Source organism: Chelonoidis abingdonii, chromosome 4 (genome assembly GCF_003597395.2).
Source record: "Chelonoidis abingdonii isolate Lonesome George chromosome 4, CheloAbing_2.0, whole genome shotgun sequence".
NCBI lineage: Eukaryota > Metazoa > Chordata > Testudines > Testudinidae > Chelonoidis > Chelonoidis abingdonii.
In genome coordinates this window covers 3,976,744-4,002,691 of record NC_133772.1, presented here as the reverse complement: position 1 = coordinate 4,002,691, position 25,948 = coordinate 3,976,744, and the positions used below count along the sequence as shown (strand labels likewise).

The following is a 25,948-nucleotide window of genomic DNA, read 5'->3' as shown; positions in this document are numbered from 1 at the left end:
CCCTGAATATTTGTATTGTGAGCGTGCTTCCCCCCCCCCCCACTTCTCCCAGTTCCACCATCCCAGTTCATGCCATGCTGCCACCGGTTCTTCTGGGGGTATAGGGAGCAGAAACCATGAGTTTTCCACAGGATGGAAAGGCTGCCGTGTCTGGAGTCTTTGGGCATTTAGCGCCATAATCCTCTGGACCATTTGCATCCATCGTCAATGCTTGTGACAGGTGTGGTTGGGTGAAGGAAACACTTGCACATATGTTGTGAGGATCTGCCCACCAGCTGAGTGAGTTTTAGATTGTTAAGGGCACTGATATCTTCTCAGGATGTAAACTGTTCTGTGTCATGCTCTAAGATAACGCATGTGGAGTCTTACATGCTTTATAGCAAAGGTGTCTGCCACCATACGCCCAGTAGTTGGAGACAGGTTTGGTCTTTCATATCCTGATGCACTTCCCACTGCACCTCTCTTGGTCCCTTTGCCTCTCCTCCTGCATCCACCTCTCCATCCTTGTCTTTCACTCTGCTCTTGATCCTTCAACCCCCGCTCCAATCCCTGCATTCGCAGTCACAAGCTGCAGTGGACTGGAGAATCTTGGAACATCTCCCTGGACTGCTTCTTTCTTCACATGAGCTGGATCAGGTGTTCGGCAGGCGTGGAGGGGGCACCTCTCAAGGGCACCACAGCAGAAGCTGCTGATAAAAACAGACTGAATCACTGTTAGAGTTTTACAGTCAGAGCAGAAGGGGGAAGATAAACCTCAAAACTCCCTTATGTTATTCCCACAAAGATCTTTATTTAATAATGCGAATTGTCACTTTAGCTTTGGGACAGCCCCTCACAATGTGGCTTGGCAGCTCAAGCCAGAGTGAGTACAGACTACAGGAAGATGGGAACCTATTACACTGGAGGTTTCCATGCGGGAACCTTGGGTATAAAGTAAAGGAAAAATGCAGTGAATTGCATATTGTCACTATTTTCACAGGCAGTGGTGATTTTGGCTGATATCTCATTCCTGAGGTTGACCAAAGCTCAGAGAACGCAGCTGCTGGTAGTGTCCCTAAGCTGCCAAGCCTATATGCTGCTAGTCCACTTAATGCAGCGTGCCAGCGGATCTCCATGCAGAGTGGCACGGGAACGTCTCCGATCGTGAGGGAAGAAACAAAGCTACCATCCCTTACAATGATTTGGGAGGATTGTACAGTATCTCCATGAAAGTTTCATCGAGATCTCTTGACGGTACAAGGGACGACCCTGTAGGATGAACACAGTACTCTGCAGGAGGAGAATCGTTGTTCTCCATGCCTAGCAAAAATGGGAAAAAAGAAAGGAAAGGCGAACACGGCCTCCACCTCTTCTTTCTATCTCAATTTGAGCACGGGCAGGGGTCTGTTTGATTGCGTAATTAGGACTGCTACAATAATCTTTTGAATGAATTTCCTAGCATATAGCAGGTGATTGAAGTAGCAACGATAATGTATTTGAGAATATTAATTTTAATTGTATTCCCAGTGCTCTTCTGAACATGGTGTCAAGTATCAGAGGGGTAGCCATGTTAGTCTGGATCTGTAAAAGCAGCAGAGAAATCCTGTGGCATCTTATAGACAACAGACGTTTTGGAGCGTGAGCTTTCGTGGATGAATACCCACTTCGTCAGACACAGACACCTGCGTCTGACGAAGTGGGTATTCACCCACGAAAGCTCACGCTCCAAAACGTCTGTTAGTCTATAAGGTGCCACAGGATTCTCTGCTGCTTCTGAACATGAGGAGTAATGCACCAATACACGTACCTGAGCTCCCTTCACTGTCATCCCCAGGCCATCTGCGCTCATGTGACGGGACTGGCTCAATTCCGGCAGAGTTTCAAGCAGTTCCTGGTTCCCAGCATGTTTTGTATTCCCCTCTGCTTCTCACTCCCTTCTCCTCCTCCTCACTGAGCATTGCAGAGGATCCCATGCCTAGCTCTTGCAAAGTGTCCCTGGTCAGATTTCAGGCGCTGGTGGGGGGTGCAGTTCATTGTAAAGTGGCAGGTCCACAGGGGAGCCCCAGATGTGGTGGTGGTCTCCCTGGCTTGCCGCATGCTTGCCAAGGTGGACAATCAGGAAAAGGCACACAAAACACAATGACGTTTTTCAAGGGGATGGAAGGAGGCTTCCGGTGTCTGTGACCCCTGGGCAATGGATTTCACAATGGCGATCAGAATGGTCACGGTCACGGGGGCAACCAGGGCATTGTGGGATAGCTGTGGAGAACTGTTAGGATTAACACAGGCAATGCAGTGTCTATAGGAGAAATAGGTCAGCTCTGGCTCTGTCATCTGGAGAGGTGATGTTATGTTAGCAAGAGACTAATACAGGTGCGGACACATGTAAAACTAAGCCGAAACAAGCTGACTTAGGTCAACGTAACTTCATAGTGTAGACCAGGCCTATGTATCTCACATTGACACTATTACCTTTATCAGCCAAACTTGTAATCTCACGAAAAAGCTATCAAGTTGGTTTGACAGGATCTGTATTCCACAAACCCATTGTGATTAGCATTAATTTTATTACCTTAATTAATTTTTTTATTAATCAAATCCAATATCAGCTGCACAGTTATCTTGCCCAAGATTGATGTCAGGCTGACCAACTATAATTACCTGGGTCATCCCATTTACCCTTCTAAAATACTGGCACAACTTTCACTTTCTTCCAATCTTCTTGAACTTCCCAAGAGTTATTGGGAATCCACATTAGCACTCCTCCGCCAGCTCTTTTAAAACTCTTGGATGCAAGTTACCTGGACGTGGTGATTTAAAAATGTCTAACTTTAATAGCTGCCTTTTAACACCCTGCAGAGTCACTAGTGGAATTATAAACAGAGAACAAATATATTCAAGTGGGGAGGGGGATAATAAAATCAAAACTGCAGATTGCAGATAGGAGTGGGGGCTTGAAAAGAGTTTGGGGGAAGTGGGGAACAGAGAGACAATTAAAGTGAAACCTGATCTTAAAGGGTCAGAAAAATGTGAACTCAGAAAGGAATTGGCTTGTATTCAGTTCCCAAGGGCTCTGACTTATGAAAAGAGAGGAGCGTATTCTGTCTAAGATTGTGCTTAGAATTCAAAGAGCAGGGAGGATGCAGAGATGAAGACGCAGTGGGATCCCCTGAAGAGAGGAGGCTGATCTCTCCACACTGGCTCATTCCTGACCAGCCATTGTTGCCCTGCGAAGTCTCTCTGCCAGGTCTCTCTGGTTGATAGCTTCCAGCACCATCGTGGTCACCTGCACCGCATAATGCACCCTGTAGTGACTGATCAGCAGCTTAGTGAGCTCCACAGGCTCTGCCTTCTCCAGGTGACATCGAGGTATGTGGTTGTATCCCGTTTCCAGCTTGATGTCAGTCAGTTTGCTCTTGAACTCCTTCATCTCTGCCTCTTGGAGGTTTTTCAGGGTGTCCAGGAGGTGATCTCTCATTGTCTTCCCCATGCCACCTCCTAGAACAGGAGAAGGCAACCTATGGCACGAGTCCTGAAGGCAGCACACGAGCTGATTTTCAGCAGCACTCACACTGCCTGAGTCCTGGCTACCAGTCTTGGGAGGCTCTGCATTTTAATTTAATTTTAAATGCAGCTTTTTAAACATTTTAAAAACCTTTTTTACTTTACATACAACAATAGTTTAGTTATATATTATAGACTTATAGAAAGAGACTTTCTACAAACATTAAAATGTATTGCTGGCACGCGAAACCTTAAATTAGGGTGAATAAATGAAGACTCGGCACAGCACTTCTGAAAGGTTGCCGACCCCTGTCCTAGAATATGGGCCAGCAAAGTCCAGTCCAGCCACTCCCCACCCAGGTACCATTCCCCGCTCTCCTTCACTCCCAGGCTCTCCCGCTTCATGTTACACCTCTCTCCTCTACAGAAGGTAGACAGACAGGTACCACCTCGCAATCCTAGGGCTCTGTACTCAGTGTCTCACTGCCTCTGGTCCTGTCTGTGTGGTTCCCCTTCACTCACCCTTCTCCCCTCTTCTGCTCTCCCCTCCCACAGATACCTCCCTAACTCAGTTACCTTGACCCTCTTCCCCTCCTCACTGGAATACCTCCCAATGCCCAAGCCTCTCTCCTTTCCTGTCAGAATTTGCCACCTTGATGTCCACCCACTCCCTGAACCTGCTCTGAATTAGAATCCTGGATCAGGGCAGGACTACTGCCTAGTGGTTACAGTATGAGGGGAGGAGAGGAGTCTTGGTTCTGCCACTGACTCGTTAGGTCTTTTTTTCTTCTGAAATTTCTGTCCTACTGAAATAAGGCCTCCGTAAATCAGGGGAGATGAACTGACCTGTGTGGCGTTCTGTTGATGGTGAACTGTGCACAATGTCACCTGGAAGTGGGAAGGGAAGAAGAGTGAAACAAACTTTTTATCATAATTTTCTGTTTAGTCTGCTCACCTCACACCACACAGGCCACTTGCGGATCTGATTGGCTAAGCCAGTCACATGGCAGTGTGATTATCTTTATTGCTGAGTGAATGATACACCAGTTAATGAGTTATTCAGAGTCCCCTGAAGGATCTGTTCCTGGTCACTGTCAGAGACTGTACCCAGATGTCAGACTCCACAGGTGTGGCAATGCCTGTGTTCTTAGACAGCTGCTCTGTGTCCCCCCGCAGAACACCAAATAGCAGAAATACACACTTAACACACACACGCTCATCTGGCATATAGTGAGTGCAAGTTACCGTGTGCACCCAGTGACATGTCTCTGTACAACGGCACTTATGTCACCGCCGACTGTGACAAGCACACACAGCTCTTGGTTCAGGCTTTTAGCTTCTGGTTATGATTATTGATACATCAAACGCCCAGCAAAGGACGATAAGCTCAGTGCATTGTAAATGTCTGTAATACTGTTGCTCCTTTGGCTGAGCAGAACGCTGTAATTTTGGGCCCTGCGGGGTAGTTTCAGTTTGGTTGAGTGATCAGTGATAGAAGTCTGGTATATTTTTGGTGTCATCTGTTTATGTCCAGAAACAGACACTGCGTCCTGCTTCCGTGACCAGCAGGAGGAACATACAATTCATGGGCGTTAGCAGACATCCCCAGCCAGACACTTAGCCTGATGCCCAATAAGAAGCTGCCTCGTCTGCCTCTGCTTCCTTACCGGGTCACCCAGCAACTGCCTCTCTAATGGCCGACTCATTGCGACCCCCGAACACCCAGCACCAGGTCGGCTTCCGGCTCAGATTGTCAGCTCTTTGGGACAGAGACAATACCTGATCCCTGGATAGAGCTCCTAGGCACTACAATTTATGTACCGCACCTAGCACAATTGGGTTCTGGGCCATGGCTGTGGGTCTCGAGCAACACAATGAATAATATTGGGCTTGGCCTGCAGGCTCCCGTCTGCACTACAAAATATTCTCAGTTGCTCCTGCTGTTAGGTAAGAAGGCAAATGCTTAGCTGGCCCCATTGGTCTCTGATGGTCCTGCACCCTGATGGCAGCCATTAGCACACTCAGCACCACAGTAAGTTTTAGTAATGATGTGTGAAACCCATCGTACCACAAACATAGTAATGGCTTGTGGGGACACCCAATTTCAGTGTATTTCCCCCATTTTAGTATCTGTATGGTGCTAGCACGTAGGAGTCAGATGGATGAATATCTTCAATACCAGGCAAATTGGTTGAAACTACAGTAAAGAACAGAATTATCAGACACATAGATGAATATAATTTGTTGGGAAGAATCAACATGGTTTTTGTAAAGGGAAATCATGCCTCACCAATCTACTAGAATTCTTTGAGGGGCTCACCAAACATGTGGACAAGGGGGATCCAGTGGATATAGTGTACTTAGATTTTCAGACAGCCTTTGACAAGGTCCCTCACCAAAGGGTCTTAAGGAGAGTAAGCTGTCATGGGATAAGAGGGAAGGTCCTCATAACATAGGATCAGTATCTGTAAAAAAGTATAAGGAAACAAAGGTAGTATGGATCTGAATAATGGCAGTTTTCAGAAGACTGGAGAGGTATAAATAATAGGGTCCCACAGGGGTCTGTACTGGGACAGTGCTATTCAACATATTTATAACAACTCTGAAAAGGGGGTAAACAGTGAGGTGGCTAGTTTGCAAATGATACAACAATTACTCAGGGAGTCCAAAGCTTGCTGTTGAAGAATACAAAAGATCTCACAACAACACTGTGTGAAAGGCAGATGAAAACAACTCCAAGGCAGATGAAATTCAGTGTTGATCAAAGCAAAGTATGCGCACTGGAAACATAATTCCAATCATACAGACAAAATGATGGTTATCAATACTTGTTATCAACCAAGGAGAGATTCAAAGAGTCATTATGGATAGTTTGCTGAAACATCTGCACGTGTGCAGAGGCAGTCAAAAAAAGCGAACAGAACGTTAGGAACCATTAGAAGAGAGAAAAAATGTCATAATGCCACTATATAAATCCCTTATGCACCACCAGGAATACTGCATGCAGTTCTGGTAACCCCGTCTCAAAAAAGATATCTAGAATTGGAAAAAGTACAAGAGAATTTCAACAAAAATGATTAGGGTTAATGGAAGAAGCTCATAATAGGAGGAGAGGTTAAAAAGACTGCAAAGCAGCAAAGAGTCCTGTGGCACCTTATAGACCTAACAGACATATGGAGCATGAGCTTTCGTGGGTGAATACTCACTTCGTTGGATGCATCAAAGAACTGGAAATTATCATCTTAGGCTACGTCTACACTACAAGATAAATTCGAATTAGCTTAAACCGATTTAAAAACAGATATTATAAAGTCGCTTGCACGTCCACACTCGGCACATTAATTCGGCGGTGTGCGTCCATGGGTCCGAGAGGCTAGCGGTGATTCTGGAGCGGTGCACGTGGGTAGCTACTGTAAAATATGAGGCCAATAACGTCGATTTGCGTCCACATACCCTAATCCGATATAGTAATATCGATTTTAGCCTTACTCCTCTCGTTTTGTAAGGAGTACAGAAATCGATTTAAAGAGCCCTTTAAATCGATATAAAGAGCAGTGTAGTGTGGACGGGTGCAGTGTTAAATCGATTTAATGCTGTTAAAATCGGTTTAACAGCGTAGTGTAGACTAGGCCTTAGAAAAGAGATAACTAAGGGGGGAAATGATAGAGGTTTATAAAATTATAAATATTGTGGATAAAGTGAATAAGGAAGTGGTTTGTTTTTTTTACCCCTTCACATAACACAAGAACCAGGAGTCACCCAATGAAATTAATGGGCAGCAGGTTTAAAACAAACAAAAAGAAACTTCTTCACGCAACACACAGTCAAACTGTGGAACTCGTTGCCTGGGGATGTTGTGAAGGCCAAAACTATAACTGGGTTAAAAAAAGAATTTGATAAGTTCATGGAGGATAGGTCCATCAAGGCCTATTAGACAAGATCGTTAGGGATGCGACTTCATACTCTGGGTGTCCCTAAGCCTCTGACTGCCAGATGCTGGGACTGGATCACCTGATAATTGCTGTTCTGTTTATTCCCCCTGAAGCATCTAGCACCAGCCACTGTCAGAAGACAAAATATTGGGCTATAGGGACCATTCTTATGTTCTTACAAATTGAATTTGAGTCAACAGTGAGGTGCAGTTGCAAAAAAGCTTGCTGGGGCATATTAACCGGAATGCCGTCTGTAAGGTACAGGAGGTAATTGTCCCACTCGACTTGGCCTTGTGAGGACTAAGCTGGTGTCCCGTGTCCAATTCTGGGTGCAGCACTTTAGGAAATTTGTGAACAAATGGAAAAGAGTCCAGAGGAGAGCAACAAAAATGAGAAAAGGTTTAGAAAACCTGAGCTGTGAGGAAAGGTTAAAAAAAACTGGGCATGTCTAGTCCTGAGAAAAGGAGACTGAGGGGGGAGCTGATAGGAGTCTTGAAATATGTTAGAGGCTGTTATAACGAGGACAGTGATCAGTTGTTCTCCATGTCCACTGAAGGTAGGACAAGAAGTAATGGGCTTAATCTGCAGAAAGGTAGATTTAGGTTAGATATCAGGGAAAAAAATTCTAATTCTAAGGGTAGTTAAGTTCTAGAATAGGCTTCCAAGGGAGGTTATGGAATCCCCATCATTGGAGGTTTTTTAGAACAGGTTGGACGAACCTGTCAGGGGTGATCTAGGATTCCTGGGCCCTGCTTCAGTGCAGGGGGTTGGACGTTATGACTTCTCAAGGTCCCTTCCAGCCCTGCATTTCTATGATCATCCCCAGAAGCAGCAGTCGTCTCGTCAGTAGCAACCACTGGATGATTTTAAAACTTTTCAAGAGCTTTCCAACAGGATGTCTGAGATTCTCAAGATTTCTCTGGAAATGGTTCAGGACAAAACTTATAAGCTTTGATATTGTGCAACTGGCTGCTCAAAACAGAGCACCTCTCCCACCTAAACACTAGCTCCTGTCCCTTTAGGCCTGTAGAAGTCACAGTTACACGGCTAGCTGCACCTCTCTGTCCCCTTTCTGGCTGCTCAGTGCATCCTTCTTAGGGCTCGTGCCCTCACCGTTCTTGGGATGGAATCATGTGATCCTTCCATGCTTAGGCCAGGCCCTGGGCTACAGCACCCTCTGTCTTCACCATTATTGCCCTGCTGGTCTTCCTTTCAGGAGCCTATGACTAGTGGATTATAGCGACCAGAGCGTCTTCTTAAACCAAGTATCAGGGGGTAGCCATGTTGGTCTGTATCCACAAAAACAACGAGGAGTCCAGTGGCACCTTAAAGACGAACAGATTTATTTGGGCATAAGCCTTCATGAGTAAAAAAAGTGTTTTTTTACCCACGAAAGCTTATGCCCAAATAAATGTTGGTCTTTATGGGGTCACCAGACTCCTCATTGTTTTCTTAAAACAACGGTACTATTTGTTAGTAGGAACGAAAGCTTTACTGAAAAGGATTTTAAAACTACATATAGCCTACAGGCATGTCTATTTTACCTCAAAAGTATGTCTCTCTCAACAACACAAGTTGGTCCAATAGTAGATATTACCTCACCCACATTGTCTCTGTCTTTTACCTAGAGTCCTACTAACCCATAATGGTTACCTAGGCAGGCCTAACTTCTCCAGACAACCCCAGCAGACCCTGGGGTCTCTGTTTACGTCTCACTCTCCTCCCAAGAGAATGTCTCTCTTTGAACTTTCCAGGGTCTGTCTTCTCCCCTCTTTGCAGAGCAAAGGCTATTCTGTGCAATCTGGTCTGACAGGCTCAGCTGTTGACAGAGCCAGTATTATCGAAGCTAACAGTTGTGCCTTTAAAGTCCTTAAGTGTTTGCTGAGAAGTAGTTATCAGGAGCCATCCACCTCTACCTGAGTGCCTTTTCTGGATAAACTAAGTCAACATCTAAAAAGAACGAGGAGTCTGGTGGCACCTTAAAGGCTAACGGATTTATTTGGGCATAAGCTTTCATGGGTAAAAAACCCACTTCTTCAGATGCATGTGGGGTTTTTACCCACAAAAGCTTATGCCCAAATAAATCTGTTGTCTTTAAGGTGCCACCGGACTCCTCGTTGTTTTTGTGGATACAGACTAACACAGCTACCCCTCTGATACTTTAAGTCAATATACGGTTTCAGCAAACACCACAATAACCAAGGCACCATCCTGTATCAATACAATATTACAAGGCAATTCCAAGTCCATCACAATCAGACACGGCTGTGATGCACCCCCACTGCCTTGGTCTGCACCTGAGTTTTGCACTGACTATCAGCAAGTACCAAAAGGGGTTGTCTTGTACAAATCTCTCACCCCTGCCAAGATCTTCTGTTGAGCTGAACCTACCTGGTCTCACAACGGCCTTCCAGATCTGCTGCCTATCACTTTGCTTCACCAAGCTGAGCTCCAGTTTGTCCACCAAGCCCTGGGTGTAAATCTCCACGTATGGATGTTCATCCTGGGGATCTACATTACAGAACTCCAGCTCCTGCAGTAAAGACAAGGGGCTCCATTAGGGCTGACCCTGCCAGAACCAGCAGAGCTGCGAATCAACAGTGCAAAGGATATCCCAGTTACCAGCAGAACCTAGCTCCAGGCCTCAGTCATCTCTTGCCTTGATTATTGCAACCTCCTCACCTCTTTCCTCCAGTGCATCCAAATGTTGCTGCAAAATTCCTTGAGCACAGCATCCTGCAGCACTAGACAGGGGCACTGGGGCCAGCATGGACTGTGAGGGGAAAGTGCCCCCTACTATACCTCCCACCCTGCTCCCTGCAGCACAGCGCCCCCTAGTGCCATGCTGGGGCATCGGGCGCCAGAGGACAGTGCCCCTACCCTGCTCCCTGCAGCACAGCGCCCCCTAGTGCCATGACTAGTTGCAATGATGACTTCAGGAGAGGACCCTGATATTTTTAGGCCTTCACTGAAGCACAGAAGATAATTTCACTCACCTCAGGCGTTATCTCTACATCTGATGTGCTGGATACTGCATAATGGGAGCCATAGGTTAATGGCTTGGTTGTAGGAGGTTTGCGCACGCGCACTGATTTGTATTTTCTTTCATTGTCATCAATGACCTGTAAAGAACAAGCACAGCCATTTCTGAAATACAGGCAGACAGGGCCACAGAAGACATTTTGTAAAGGAACTACCTCAGGAGCAGGAGAGCCCATGCAGGTTCCTGATTCCCATTTTCCTCCTGCACAGCAGTCCTTGGAAAGAGGAGCCCACTGTTATGACGACAAGGGAAAACAGTGCCATGAGAATGGCAACTGAGAAGCAACCTTGGTACAATGTTAATTGTTTATAATTAACGCTACAATTTTGGCACAGGTATTTTTATTAAAAGTCACAGACAGGACACGGGCAATAAACAATAAATCATGGAAATGAAGCTGACACCCAACACCAAAGCCAAGCCCTGCCCTCCGGGGTTGAAGCCAAAGCAGACATCTCTTAAAATCATGGACTCTGTGACCAATTTGTAGCCTCGTTTCTAATGGGGCTCGGCAACATTCAATTTTAAATTTTGACAGAAAATATCAATGTTTATTTTTAAGCATTTCCCCCCTATTTTTATCTATTTAAATTTTCACAGTTGTGGGACATTATGGGGCCATCAGGCAATGATGCAGCTGGTCAGACAATAACTATTTAATGCCAATAGAAGGTTGAGATTCAAAAATTAAAGTTTAGGAAATGGTAAAACAATGTGTCCACATCACTTGTCCAAATATACAAAGTCAATAGCCTCAGATCAAACTCTGAAAACTTCCTAATCAGCATTTCTCTTACTTTGCCTATCTGCAATTTTTGATTATTATCAGTGATAGCATTTTTTCATCAGCTTGTGTTTATAGGGTGAAATCGACGTTTACTGACATATATACTAATAAAAATCGAATCCTCCCAAGCCTAGTTATGTTCGCTTTCCCCAATACGAAAAGATGGATCTGTTCCCACCTGCCCAACTGCTTCTTTGTTCAGTTATTGTCAGCATCCATTGAAAATGTAAACGAGGACAAAATTTTGACAAGCACCTAGGTGACCTAGGAGCCTAAGCCACATTTTCAAGAGTGAGACGGGCACTTAAGGCCAAATTTACACAGGTGTTTAGGTGCCTAAAGAAAAGTGTCAGGTAGGACTTTCAAAAGGATCAAAGCAGGTTAGGCCCTTTACTGCCATGGAGTTAATCTTCAGTCTAGTAGACAAAAGTCTGACATGCTCCACTGGCTAGAAGTTGAAACTAGACAAATTCAGACTGGAAATAAGGCATAAATTTTTACCGGTGAGGGATATTTAACCACTGGAACAATTTACAAGGGGTTATGATGGATTCTCCATCACTGGGCATTTTTAGTTCAAGACTGAGTGTTTGTTTTTTTAAAGACTTGTTCTGGATCAACCACGAATTATTCTGGGGAAGTTCTGTGGCCTCTGTTGTACTGGTGGTCAGACTAGATTATCACAGTGGTACCTTCTGGCCCTGGAATCTATAAAAGTCAATGAGAGTTAGGCACTTTGATAAATCCCACTAAGCACCTAAGTGAGTTAGGCACCTCTCTGCATCTTTAGGTGACTTTTGTAAATCTGGCCCTAAGCCTGGCTTTTCTGCAAGTGGGACATAGGCGCCTGTCACAGGGGGGTAAACCTCCATTAAGGAGAGTCTCAGTTCTCCCGTGACTGAACACGAACGCCCTGACTAGGCCTGATTAGGGGTGGTTAGCACCTGGGGTCAAGTGACAGAGAGGGAGGCTTGGGTGCCAGGAAGCAGGGAGGCCGACCAGAAGTAGTGAGGCCTGAGTGGTGGAGACTCAAGCCAGCGGAAGGGCCTGAGGAGCCCTCATTTTGCCACTGTTCTGCAGAAAGAGAAGTGACCTGGGGGAGAACCCAGGAGAGATGGGTACTTTCTATGGGCCCAGGATGGGCAAACATTGTTTGTGTTGGTCCTTTGTTTGGGTGCTTTGGACTCTAACAGGGGACTCCTGGGGTAAGAGTAAGAGCCCTCCAGTCTGAGGGAAGATGGAGATTCATAAACAGCCTGGTGTCACAGAAGGTGATAGAGCTGGAACCAATGGCATTGAACTTTATTTTGTGGTTTGAGACATCCATATTAATAAGTTGCCCCGTGCTGTGGGTGTTACTAGCTTCAGAGAGTGCTGGAGAAGTATTCTGAGAAGGGGAAACTGAGAGTGGGGTGCCTGCAGGGCCAATCTGTGCCATGAGGGGGTGCTCTGAGATGGGGACCCTATGACAATTCCTAAGCCACTTGGGTGCTTCTGAAAACTTTATCCCAAGTCCTTACTCCTTTGGGGTTTACATAATCTTAATTTTTTCCCCTTTCCAGCTATAATTCTGGTTAGAGAATGAACCCACAAATCTCCAGCAGATATAACGATATCATCTGATTTTCCCCTCATTATTATCCCCCGCTCGATGTTACATTAGAGATGTAAGACAGGTCTCAAATTCCATGAAAGAGTTGTCTCAGTCTGTTCTCCAGTTATGAACAGCACAATACCATCTCTAGGCTGCTACTCTTTCAATTTGTTATCCTCAACTTTCGTTCCTTTGATTTGTGCTGTCTGGTCTTAATCTGAGATGCCCTTAACATGCCCTTCTGAAGGAAGAAGACAGAAAACTTCTAAAGCATAGATTGAAACATTACATCTCTAAACGAGTGAACAAACATTTCCAAATGGGACTGATATTTAAGAATCAATGTGTACAAAACCACCGTCATTTTGAAATTCTAACTTTAAACATTTTAGTGTTATCAGAATACAAGGTTTACAGGCATAATTCATTCACTCCAGTTTTTTATTCATGGTGACCTGCTAATGGAGGGGGGAAACAGATGTATTGTCTTTTCCCCCTCCTTTATAATTCATAACGAAAGCCTGAAATAGTTTATTTAAACTTTTATTTGCTTGTTTTTTTTATTTTATAATGACTGGACAGTGAGTGTAGATGACAGCATCAGAGTGAAAGTTGAGCTGTTGACAAATAAAAAAAAATTACCCAGATAGATTTTAAAATGTATAAAAAACCTCCACCAGTTTAATTTTTATAACTGATATTTTGAGTCAGCTTTTGTTAAACATGCAACCAGGACCAGCGCTAGAGTTTTTCACGCCCTAGGCGCACGGCCATTTCGCCGCCCCGCGCGCCGCTCCTGCGGCTCCGGTGGAGCTGCCGCAGCCATTTCTGCGGAGGGTCCGTTGGTCCGTGGCTCCGGTGGAGCTGCCGCAGCTGTGCCTGCGAGAGGTCCACCGGAGCCGTGCGGGACCAGCAGACCATCCGCAGGCATACCTGCGGCAGCTCCACCGGAGCCACGGACCAACGGACCCTCCACAGGCACAACTGCGGCAGGTCCACCGGAGCCGCCTGCCACCCCCTCTCCCCCCCCGGCAAAATGCCGCCCCCCGAAAATCCTGGCACCCTAGGCGATTGCCTAGTTCGCCTCAATGGAAGTGCCGGCCCTGCATGCAAATGCAACACGCTCATTTTTTCACTTAAGATGGTAACAGCTAACAACTAGCATTGCTTAGATCACCCAGTGCCCCTCCAGCAAAACCAGTGAAGACCAGCCTGGACATTCCTGTGATTTCTAAGTTATAAAACAAGCAGGGAAAAAATTGGTAGTAAAGGATATTACAGGAATTTTGTGTCATCATAAAACCCAAATTGTTACAAAAAATCCCTCACGGGTCACCTTTAAAATCCCTCACGGGTCACATCCCATTTCCCAGGTAGAATATCATATTTCAGAGTAAAAAGCATGGAATTTAGAAACAAACTTTGCCACACTTATCTTTCTGCAGCTATCACACAACAACACATGTTACAGGATGTTCTGAGTTAGTCCAGGTTATGTGCTGTATGGTAAATGGTGAATCTGACTCACTCGTGTTGAGTCTCAGTTACCTTTTTCAATGCAAGGATGTCAGGTATCAAGTAGAGGTGGAGAGTTGTATTTTCAGCCCTGAGAGCCCGGTAGAGCAGTGTGACATTGTGGCTTGGAGGATCTCGCTTAAACGTTAAACGTTTCCAAATAACTCCTAAAAAGGAGAAATGGGGGTTCCCCAGCACTGCATGAAAAGGCATCACTCGCATTGGCTCCTCCAGCGTCATCCTCCCGTCAATGAAATGGGCAATTCGCATCTGGGAGCTGTCAGCCTCTCCCCCTGCGAATGGATGTCAAAGAGAATGAGGTTTTGTTTTACCTGTTACATGATAGCACTTCCCAAGGTTTACGGCAAGGGATGGGGACCCAGGAATCCTAGGGTCTCCTCTCAGTTACGCAGGGGAAGGGAATAAGAGACTAGGACTCAGGACACTTGTCTGTTGTGTAACTACTCATTAGTGCATGGTTACTACAATCAAACATCCTGTAAAGGGCCTTCGCCACCTTTCCAGGGGGAGACTGAGCTGCTGATGGTCAGGTGAGCTGGCTTGGCACCAAGTACAGGGCTGACACAGATTTGATTCCCCCCTCTTGCCCAGCATGGAGCAAGGGGGCAGGGAAGAGACTGAACAGTGACTGAGTCCCACTCTGGTTCCTGATAAGTACACATTGCCCCTTTATTCAGGGCTGGTAACGCTGTAATCTGGCCCTCGATAAGTCAGTGACCTGCATTTTTTCTTGAACTGGTGTAGTGAATAGGAATTGGGTAGCATCTCCTTAAACCATCCAAGAGACACCCAGCTGGCCTCCTCTCTTCCATTGGAGAAGCCACCAGAACCTGACACAGTAACAATGTCTGCAGTGCGTACACAGAGCTAGTCCTTGTATGATATTTTCTAAATATTTTTGTAAACATACAGGCCTGAGCTTCATATGCTCACTGGACACTCTGTTGCTGTGTTAGGTTCTGGTGACTCCTGCAACAGAAGAGTGGAGGTCAGCTGGATGGCTCTCCAACTATTTAAAGGGATAAAACCCAGTTATACCCAAGCTGTATCCAAACAAACCCAGCTGTCTCTGTGTGGTTTCCTCATATTCTTAATGTTGCGTAAAGAGCAAAGACACAACAGGAAATTTATGTCATTAACGGTTTCTGCCTCCCACTTTTAAGAGAAAGATCAATGACTTTCTAATGAGAGAGCAAAGCAGAAGACACAGCCTTTGGCACCCTCGCATCCACCTCCCTTAATTAACTATCCCCCTCCATCCTCAGCAGTCTAGCCCTCTGCACATCAGAGACTTGGTTGCCTCCACTAAATTTAAGTATTTCCATTGTGCTCTCGAATTATCAAGTTCTTAACAGCAGAGGCGAAAAAGACAACTTTTCCCACCAGCCACCCAGCTGGCTACAGTTCTCCAGAGGGGAATACAGTTGGGCTCCACATCTGCAAATGTACCCCCAGGGGTTGCAGATTGGGGGTGAGGCTGAAGGGGTTGTGTGAAGGCCACAGACATGGGGAGCAGGAAGAAATTTGTGGGACTTATCTGCATCTCTCCACACATGCAGACAGCAGGGCACAGGATGCAGTTCAGTGTCTAGAAATGCCCAGAAGAGAGGTGCGGTGGTTACCGAGCAGCCTCGGTACCTCTTCTTGGGGGTAGTACAGAAAGCCACCCTTTATGGGGAGGCAGTTATGCATGTCTCACATGCCCCCACTCTGAGACCTGAGCCCATCAGAGTGATGGGGAATGTTATCACCTCAGCTCCCAGTGGCTGCAGTTCACCAATCCCAGCCAATGGGAGCTGCGGGAAGCGGCTCCTGCAGGTCAAGGGGCTGCAGGGACATGCTGGCTGCCACTCCCTGCAGCTCCCATTGGCTGGGATTGGTGAACCGCAGCCACTGGGACCTGCGGGGGCGTTGTCCCTGTGTACGGTCAATGTCAGCAAAATGTCTTGCGACCCACAGTCAGATTACCCTGATGGGCCGAATGCGGCCTGCAGGTTGCCCACTACTGCCCTAGAGGCTTGGAGTTGTGACTGTTGAGGGCGACGGGGCTGTGAAGAAAGCACATGTCTGACTGCGAAGTGAAAATGTGAACCCTGACTCGCACTAAGTGTATGGCAGCAGTGGAAGGCGAGAGTAGCTCTGACTGCTCCCTTGCCTGCTTCCCTGCCGGGCTGTGGCAGCCTCAGGTAGAGCCAGACAAGAGCCAGGCTGGCATTCTCTGAACCTGGGGGAATGGCCCTTTGACCGTCTTCAGATAACGGGTGCAGCCCTCAGGCTGAGTATGTTGGACACTGTGGTGCGGTGTCCACCCCCAACAAGGCCCACGCAGGTCAAACAGGACAATTAACCTTACAGGTTGCACCAGGAGGAGAGCCAGGGACTCTGATGAGGCCTCATGGCTGATGAAGCCCAGCTGGGGAGGACCTGGGATAGGCCTATGAAGGCAGGACGTGCACAGGAGAAGGGCTGCAGGGAGGAACTCTGCAGTCAGTCTGTAGACAGGAGGGGAGTTGGCCAGGTCTGAGGAGTTCTAGGGAGAGAGTAGGCTTGTGGCTATAGAGTCTGGCAAGAAGCCGCAAGGGGAGACATGGGGGCAGAGGAAGTCCCAGAGGAGGGCCAGCACAGAGAGAAGAAAGATAAGAAAGAGCCTAGCAAACAGCAACAGGGTCAGAGCTTCGGCAGACCATGCCTGCTGAGCATTGGGGCAGATGTTGTGAGCTCAAGTCCGCTCAAGCCATGGTTTCTAGCAGCACTTAGTGCACAGAAGGTCTGGGGCAATCTGAAAACTCCCTGCTAGTTAGCAGTATCCAGACTTTTCTGTTGTTCAGTAGTGCTTTCTCACATCCAAGCAGCCGCTTACTGATGCAGTATGGTCCATGATTCACATGATGTGAGTAGGAATTGCCTTTAATATTTTTATGAATTAAATGTGTGATAATCAAACTATTTGGCTTGGTGTTCCTACCCGGTGGGTGCCAAGTGTTAAAACATTCCTCCTGGGGCAGAGCAGGAGACATGAGGTGTTTGTGTCATGTGACTGTCTGGGGTAGTATGAATGAGCCATTAGGACTGGATGGAGCATTCACAGATCAGTCAAGGATCTGGGAAGACAATGGGAACCCCGGTGACTGAATGATTAACACTCAGGCTCAAGCACTTAGGTTAACACTTAGGCTCAAGCAGGTGGAACATGTGAACTAGACAAATTAGAGGATTGGGCCAAAAGAAACCTGATGAGGTTCAACAAGGACAAGTGCAGAGTCCTGCGATTAGGATGGAAGAATCCCATGCACTGCTACAGACTAGGGACCGAGTGGCTACGCAGCAGTTCTGCAGAAAAAGACCTAGGGTTTACAGTGGACGAGACTGGATATGAGTCAACAGTGTGCCCTGTGCCAAAGGCTAACGGCAATTCTTGGGCTGTATAAGTAGGGCATTGCCAGCAGATTGAGGGATGTGAATCATCCCCTCTATCAGCAGTGGTTGAGGCCTCATCTGGAGTAGTGTGTCAGTTTTGGGCCCCACACTACAAAAACAACGTGGAAAAATTGGAAAGAGTCCAGCGAGGGCAACAAAAATTATCAGGGGGCTGGAGCACATGACTTCTGAGGAGAGGCTGAGGAAACTGGGAATTATTAGACTGCAGAAAAAGAGAGATGTGAGGGGGGATTTGACAGCTGCTTTCAACTACCTGAAAGGGGGTTCCAGAGAGGAATCGGATCTAGACCGGTTCAGGGTGAAGCTGCAGAAAAGGAGTAATGGTCTCAAGTTGCAGCGGGGGAGGTTTAGGTTGGATATTAGGAAACACTATTTCACGAGGAGGGTGGTGAAACACTGGAATGGGTTACCTAGGGAGGTGGTGGAATCTCCTTCCTCAGAGGTTTTTAAGGTCAGGCTTGACAAAGCCCTGGCTGGGATGATTTAGTTGGTGTTGGTCCTGCTTTGGGCACGGGTTGGACTAAATGACCTCCTGAGGTCCCTTCCAACCCTGATATTCTATGATAACTTGGGGTTTTGCTTCAGCTGAGGACAGTGGACAGAGGTGTCATGTACCTGTGCTAGGAGTGGGGCTCAGAGACACAGCAGCTTCCACCTGGGGCTGAGACAAAGGAACAGAGACAGGGAAAGGAGCGAAGATGGCTTTGGCAGTCTGGACTACGTCTTCACTTTTGCATCTCTGTACTAACCCAAGGACTTCCCCATGCTGTGTTCCACTGGACTATTCCAACCTACTCCGTTGTGAACAGGCTGCCTGGTGTCACTGCAGATACTTGCTGACATGCACTGGTCCCTGAGGAGGGTAAAGGGCTCTGAAGAGGTGTCTACCTCAGTGGGACTCACCAGGCAGAGCTCACAGGGAGGAACAGGAGGGCTGGAGCCCAGAGGCTCAGTTTTGGAGGCACTGGGGCCACATGGCCTAACCTTTTGGAAAAGTGTGACCCCTTGGGGGTCTGGCACACTGACGGGGTTCCCCTAAGAGACAGTTTACAGGCCAGGGCATAGCACAGGCCCTGTGTATTGGTGACAGTCCATATACACTAACTCCTGGTAAATGGAAGCACAGGAAAGTCCATATCAAGAGCTAAATCAAACCACCTCATCCAATTCTTTGTAAAGTGTCACACACGGCTTTAGTGCGCGTGATCTTAATTCCATGATCCTGCTGGACCCAGCAACTATAACTGACTGTTATTTACCAAGAACCAAAGGACTCAGCCCTTCAACTCTGACTTTTGCCCTAGATTCTTTTTCCCCCAGGTGCTAAAAGTCTTGGATTCAGTCTCTGCTGATACTTATGGTGTTTGTTGGCGTTTGCAGTCATGGTTTGTTAGATCTATGGGTTTATAGAGCTTTTATAATACTTATTATTTATCTGCCATACCTGCGAGGCACAAGAAGTGGGGGAGGTGCACAGCTGCCACAGTCCCGGCCGGTTCCGCACAGATGTTAAACAAAGGGCCGGCCACCATCCACTGCTGCATTTCCAGTTCTGTCTGATAACAACGCCAGGATTCATATTCGTATTTGACAATCACAGCTGCCTTCACCTCGAACCCCAGTTCAGTTTCAGAGCATCTGAAGGAGCCTGCCTGGGGGAAGTGAACCCTGCCCATCAAAGGGAGAGGGAAGAAGAGAGTTAAACAACACTAAATGTGAAGTGTCCATCAGTGTTATCGTTCCCATGGTGTGATGTGCTGGGAAATAGGCACAGAGACTACAGGGCCAGCAGAGTGAGTGGCTGTGTGGGGACAGGATAAAAGGGGTTATTTGCCCTATTTTTTTTTTAAAGAAATATTTATTTTGCTATCCAGCTGAGGTCCCCCTCCATAGGGCACAGGGCTCCTGCACTGTAATGCTCCACACACACTGAATTTTTATTTGAGAGAAAGGTGACTTACCCAGCAATGTGATTTTTTGGTATAGAGCACAGGAGTCCCAACTCCCAGCCCCCCCACTATAACCACTAGACCCTAAACCCCAGAGCCAGGGACAGAGCATAGGACTCCCCCTCCATCCTTACCCATTAGACCCTCCTACACTGATTGTCTAAAAGTTAACTTAGAAAAGACACTGATTTTAGCTCCTAACAAGAAGTCCAATGGCGGAATCAGATCTGTACAATGTACAGCTAAACACAGTAATGGTTCCATGCCTATTTTGACAGTCTTTAGACAACCCTGTGTTATGGGTTTGAAATGTCTCCTAAAGTTTCCATAAATCCAAACAGACCCTCCCCCCACAGAGCATGTGATTTTCATAAGCTTGTAACTTGGGCCAAATGTAGGTGGATTTTCAAAGGAACAGCAAAAACCCCTTACCAAATTTCAAGTCCCTGCTCTAAAGCATGGAGGTGCCAGAGCTTCTCAAGGAAACAGTTGTAAGAATTTTTCAACATGGGCTAAACAACATTTTCCCCTACTTTTATTTTCAGAAACAACTGAACCATTTAGCTGAAATTTCCCCCCAAAAGGTATCCTTCAGTTTACATTTTGGCAAAATTCTCAGCAACTGAAAACAGGGTCTCACAATGGAAAGTGTCAGGCAATCTTAATTCTAGGTGTGACTATCAGCTCCATGTAAATAGTGCCCCCAAGCTCTGACCTGTACATTTTCTGGTTCTCCTCCAGGCCTGGCAAAATCTCTGGTTGTACTTCTGCAAAACCCTAAAACAAAGACATTTGTATTAACTTGACTCCAGTAAGGATTTTCAGCTGGATAGTTCTTGCGACAGGAAGAACTGGTTAGCTAGACATGGAGTCCTGTACAAAACCTTCAGCATGCGACCTACCAAAACTATCAAAACTCTCTTCTAAGCTTGGATCATCTTGTGTCTTGACTGTGGTAAACTCATTCCCTTCAGTCCATTCAAAGTGCTGCTACCAAGTGCTGCACCTTCCTGTCTATCAGGGCCAGCATTGCTATGGGGCACTGGGACAGATGGCCCCCTGATTTTCCATAGAACTATAGGCTTCATTCTGGTTTCCTCTCCTCCTCCTCCTGTTCTCAACGAGAGGCTATGGATTGTCCTTGAGAAAGACACCCTCTTTTAAAATAGCCACCACCTCCCATTGTTCCCAGTGGGAAGGAAGACAAGCTGTCCTCAGTGAAGATGGTGGCAGCGATCTGCAGTAAGAAGATGTGTGTCTTTACAATCAATTAGATTTAATCTAGAACTATAAACTCTGCTTAACTAATCACAATTGTATTGGTATTGGTTGGCCTCACTCCTGGGCACAGTTAAAATTATTTGGGTGCCTTAACTGTGCATTTCCAAATCTTAATATATTTGGCTTTCTTGTAGCTATAACCTTACCTCTGAATGGCCTGGGTTTGCAGTTTTGGAATAGTTACATGTCTGTTTGGTTTTTTTACCCTTAAATTACTGAAACATGCTTAACGTTAATTCCATCTTAATGCCGTTTTTGTCTGGGAATTTTCTGTGGGGTTTCACTAATTGGCGATTTAATAACAATTTAATGTCAGTTCTGTTGAGGACAGACTCCTTCTTGCTCTCTCTTCACTGTATTGACTTTAGGGGTTAACAGGAGCAAAAACTCATTGTTGTTACTCCAGTCAGCAGTTCTGGCTTCTAGACACATGAAGACCTGCCCTGTCAAGGAAGAAAGGGCCATTTTTACATAGACTTGAGGAGAAGCGCTGCTAAGTCATTTGTAGCCACTAAGATTATTCTTCTATTTCCTCATCCCTTGTTCCCAGCGTATAAACACAGGCAATGTAGTTTCCTCTGAGTTAAACAGTGTCCCATTTGCATAGCACTGACACACTGACAGTATGAGATAGTGCCCAGACACCACAGTGATGGGGACAGAACACACAGAGAACAAACACAATCCCCTACCTTCTCTCTGCGACACAAGTCACATCTGTCCTTTCCCCAGGAGTCTGAAGTGGCATCTTCACTCCTGCGTCTCACTCCTGCAGAAGGAAAAGTATTGGGTCAGGGCAATACATCCTGAAGGAAAGACTGTCTCCAGCTCTGGGGAGATGCGTGGGGGCAGTCCTGGCATAATTGAATCCTTACACTCTTAGATGCCTAAAAACTGAGGTTAGCACCACAGCAGTGTTACCCATCACTCCATAGTTACCCTTCCTCTAGTCCTTTCCATTCCACAACGGATCCCTCTCCCCTCTACTTCTCCATCTCCAGTGCCAGTTTCTGCTCAGTGAGCATGTCTCACACTGTCTGATCCCGGGGAACATCCCCAGAGCATGGGGGATGAGATGACACCACCACCAACAAAAATAATAATGGTCATGGGTCACTGGACTTGGCTTCTGCAATTCATTTCCCAATCTCCATGCCTGGAAGTCCCCTGAGGCCTTAAAAAATATTTATTAAGAGGTGAGTTAAAGCCCATTTCACCAGCCCAGTCCGTGTAGTAGCACATCACACACACACACACACACACACACACACACACACACACACACACACACACACACACACACACACACACAGATGGAGACTAATGTTAAAAAAATGGCCAAATCTGTGATGGCATGAGACGCTTGAGACTTTTCTTATTTCAGTTCAGATGGAAGCTGTTCCCATATTTATCACAAATATAATATTACTCACGGAGGAATTCTGTGCCACTATGCATGCACAGAATTCATGACAGCTGCAGAATTTTTATTCACAGAAAATACATTCTGCTCAAGAAGTTCTGCCTTTCGCCCAACAGAGGCCGCTGTGGTGCCAGAACAGCTGGCTGACCAGACTTAAGGGCTAGCAGCAGGCTGCATTCCTTACAGTAGCCTGCCGGTGCAGCCAGGTTGGGAAGCAGAGTGGGGCACGTGGGGCTTAGCGTGACCAGACAGCAAGTGTGAAAAATCGGGACAGAGGGTGGGGGTAATAGGAGCCTATATAAGAAAAAGACCCCAAAATCGGGACAGTCCCTATAAAATCGGGACATCTGGTCACCCTAGTGGGGCTGCTGGGGGGTTGTCAGATACTGGGGTTCAGAAGGGTTAGTGGGAGGAACAGACTGGGGCATGGACTCAGGAGCTAGTGGGGTGACAGCACTGAGACGGGCTGAATGGCAGGGGGTCTCCAGGCCACATGGGGATGGAGGGGTGCAGGGATACAAAGGGACAATGGCAGATGTGCCTGACTTAATAGGAGAGGCTCAGGGTCAGCCAGGGCCTGCATGAGAGAGGCTCCTCAACTCCTTAACAATCTCCCCCACAACAAAAGAAACTGTTCCATACTTCTCCCACTCACACCCAACAACCCTCCAGATTCCTTCCCTCTTCCTCAGTTCCTTCTTTACCCCTAACTCTCCCAAGCCTTTGCACTGCTTCTGAGGGGTGTGAGGAATATGGTTCTGTATTGTAGTTTAAATGAATTACTCAAAGTTCTGTATTAATACGCCTAGTAAGGAATCTATTTGTCAAAAAAAAAATTCCTGAATCTCTTTTTTTCTCTGTATTGTAATAGACATACTTGCTGACAGATATTTTGAAAGAAATTACCAAAATAATTGAAACTGGCGTGTTTATATTGTTAATCTGACAAATAAAATATGCATCATTTTAAAATATTGTGTGCAGAATTTTTAAAGCTAGTTATCTAATGTCCTCATTTTCCCCTTTGGGCTGGGATCCCTAAGCAGGCTACATCTGGAATGATGCAGCAGCCATGTGACTCCCATAATGCAGCATGGTGCAGGATAAGCAGGAAGATGGTGTGGCATCACGGTAGATGTAGTCTGGCCAGGGAGCCCAAACCACAGTAAGGTAACGTGTTACAACCAGGAAATGCAGCTTCATGTTGAACAGACTAAAAACATTTTGGGTTAGTTCTACAAACCAAAATATTTTGTTTTGATTTTTCCAATGGAAAAATCGAAACATATGATGGCGTGGACTGCACCCTCAGCAAGTTCGCAGATGACACTAAACTGGGCGGATTGGTAGATACAATGGAGGGTAGGGATAGGATACAGAGGGACCTAGACAAATTAGAGGATTGGGCCAAAAGAAACCTGATGAGGTTCAACAAGGACAAGTGCAGAGTCCTGCGATTAGGATGGAAGAATCCCATGCACTGCTACAGACTAGGGACCGAGTGGCTACGCAGCAGTTCTGCAGAAAAAGACCTAGGGATAACTGTGGATGAGAAGCTAGATATGAGTCAACAGTGTGCACTTGTTGCCAAGAAGGTTAACGGCATTTTGGGCTGTATAAGTAGGGGCACTGCCAGCAGATCGAGGCACGTGATCATTCCCCTCTATTTGACATTGGTGAGGCTTCATCTGGAGTACTGTGTCCAGTTTTGGGCCCCACTCTACAAGAAGATTGTGAAAAAATTGGAAAGAGTCCAGCAGAGGGCAACACAAATGAGGTCCCTTCCAACCCTTATATTCTATAATTCTATGATCAACAAATTCAAAATATTTCCCATGGAACCTTTTCAACAGAAAATGAAGTTTCTGCAAAATCATAAATAATCCCGATGGAAAATTTCCAATCGGGTCCCATATATAAAGGTTTCTTACTCTTGTGGATTCTCTCATGTTTTGCAAGGTTGGAGCTGTCACTGAAGCTTTTTCCACATTTGGGGCAATTATAGGGTTTCTCTCCTGTGTGGATTCTTTGATGGCGGATGAGGCTTGATTTCACACTGAAGCTCCTTCCACACTCAGGACACTTGTAAGGCTTCAGTCCCAGGTGGAGGCTCTCATGTCGAGTGAGGTTGGACCTGACATTGAAACTTTTCTCACATTTGGAGCATACATAGGGCTTTTCTCCTGTGTGGATTCTCTGATGGCGGATAAGGTTGGATCTGTCATTGAAGCTCTTCTCACATTCACCACATTTGTAGGGTTTCTCTCCAGTGTGGATTCTCTCATGGCGAGTGAGGTTTGATTTCACACTGAAGCTCTTCCCACAATCAGGACACCTATAAAGCTTTGATCCCGCGTGGAGGCTCTCATGTAGAGCGAGGCTGGACCTGTCACTGAAGCTTTTCCCACATTTGGGGCAATTATAGGGTTTCTCTCCCGTGTGGATTCTCTGATGGCGAGCGAGGTTGGAGCTGTCATTGAAACTTTTCCCACATTTGGGGCACTCATAAGGTTTCTCTCCTGTGTGGATTCTTTGATGGCGGATGAGGTTTGATTTTACACTGAAGCTCTTCCCGCACTCAGGACACTTGTGAGGCTTCAGTCCTAGGTGGAGTCTCTCATGTCGAGCGAGGTTGGAGCTGTCATTGAAGCTCTTCCCACATTCACCACATCTGTAGGGTTTCTCTCCTGTGTGGATTCTCTGATGCCGAATAAGGTTTAATTTCAGATTGAATCCTTTCTCACAAATGGGACATTTGTGAGGTCTATCCTTGTAGGTAGAATTTTCCACTTTCCATTCTCCGTCTGCAATTTTCCTGGAATGCCTTTTGTAGGGAGTGACTTCCCCATGTCTCTCACTCGCTGCCTGGGCACCGGCTGGAATAAGATGACAACAATCAGCAACTCACACATTTCGTTCTCTCAACTCCCCCCATAAAACACACCCTTTCAGTAAACCTTATGAACTCTAGTCAGCATCTGCCCGTTGCCTGTGTAGATGTAAAGTCTTTGCAGCAGGGGGCTTGTTTGTAAAACTTCACACACACCTATGGAAGAACCTAAATAATAATAGGTCTGATTCTCCACTGCCCTGCACGTTGTGTTGTCATTTATCACCACGCTGGAATTCCCAACTTGCAGCTATGTTCTATGTGCAAATGATATCAAAAGCATCACAAGCCCCTGGCTTACAGGGAAGGTGTTTTTCTTTTCTTTTTTGGGGTTGGGGGGGTTGTTTGGGGAAACATATTTCCAGGGTCAGGATTAACTTCTGTTTTTGATCAGGTGATATCCAGCGGCTGGGAAGTGGAGGCTATTTGATTTTTAGATCAAGACGGTAGTGACAGGCATAGGCACCAACTTTCCCCAGTGCCGGTGGGTGCTTGCGTCCCCTCTTCCCCCACTCCGACTCCACCCCTGCCCCACCCTCATTCCAACCCCTTCCCCAAAGTCCCTGCCCCAGCTCTGCCCCCTCCATGTCCC

General features: G+C 46.4%; 2 protein-coding genes and 1 long non-coding RNA gene across 4 annotated transcripts in view; 2 read left to right on the top strand and 1 right to left on the bottom strand.

Moving 5' to 3' along the window:
- Window positions 1-25,948, top strand: part of LOC116815086 (uncharacterized) — a 669,588-nt gene that overhangs the window by 376,358 nt on the left and 267,282 nt on the right. The window lies entirely within an intron of this gene.
- On the top strand, window positions 1,441-2,722 carry LOC142046826 (uncharacterized). Its single transcript, XR_012655868.1, has 2 exons — window positions 1,441-1,524; window positions 1,764-2,722. It is a non-coding gene; the product is annotated as an uncharacterized LOC142046826 (long non-coding RNA).
- The window catches only part of LOC116826842 (uncharacterized), a 27,802-nt gene continuing 4,396 nt past the window's right edge, over window positions 2,543-25,948 (bottom strand). The window contains exons 2-10 of one of the 2 annotated variants that reach the window (XM_075065888.1): window positions 24,398-25,342; window positions 21,736-21,812; window positions 20,478-20,539; window positions 19,258-19,481; window positions 14,388-14,647; window positions 10,412-10,537; window positions 9,807-9,948; window positions 4,330-4,371; window positions 2,543-3,477 (exon numbers count right to left, since the gene is read on the bottom strand). In XM_075065888.1, the coding sequence (XP_074921989.1) occupies window positions 3,182-3,477; window positions 4,330-4,371; window positions 9,807-9,948; window positions 10,412-10,537; window positions 14,388-14,647; window positions 19,258-19,481; window positions 20,478-20,539; window positions 21,736-21,812; window positions 24,398-25,342 (2,174 nt within the window). In that variant the 3' untranslated portion in view covers window positions 2,543-3,181. Of the gene's footprint in view, window positions 3,586-4,329; window positions 4,372-9,806; window positions 9,949-10,411; window positions 10,538-14,387; window positions 14,648-19,257; window positions 19,482-20,477; window positions 20,540-21,735; window positions 21,813-24,397; window positions 25,343-25,948 lie in introns of both variants that reach the window. The other variant, XM_032783855.2, reaches the window with a different exon arrangement.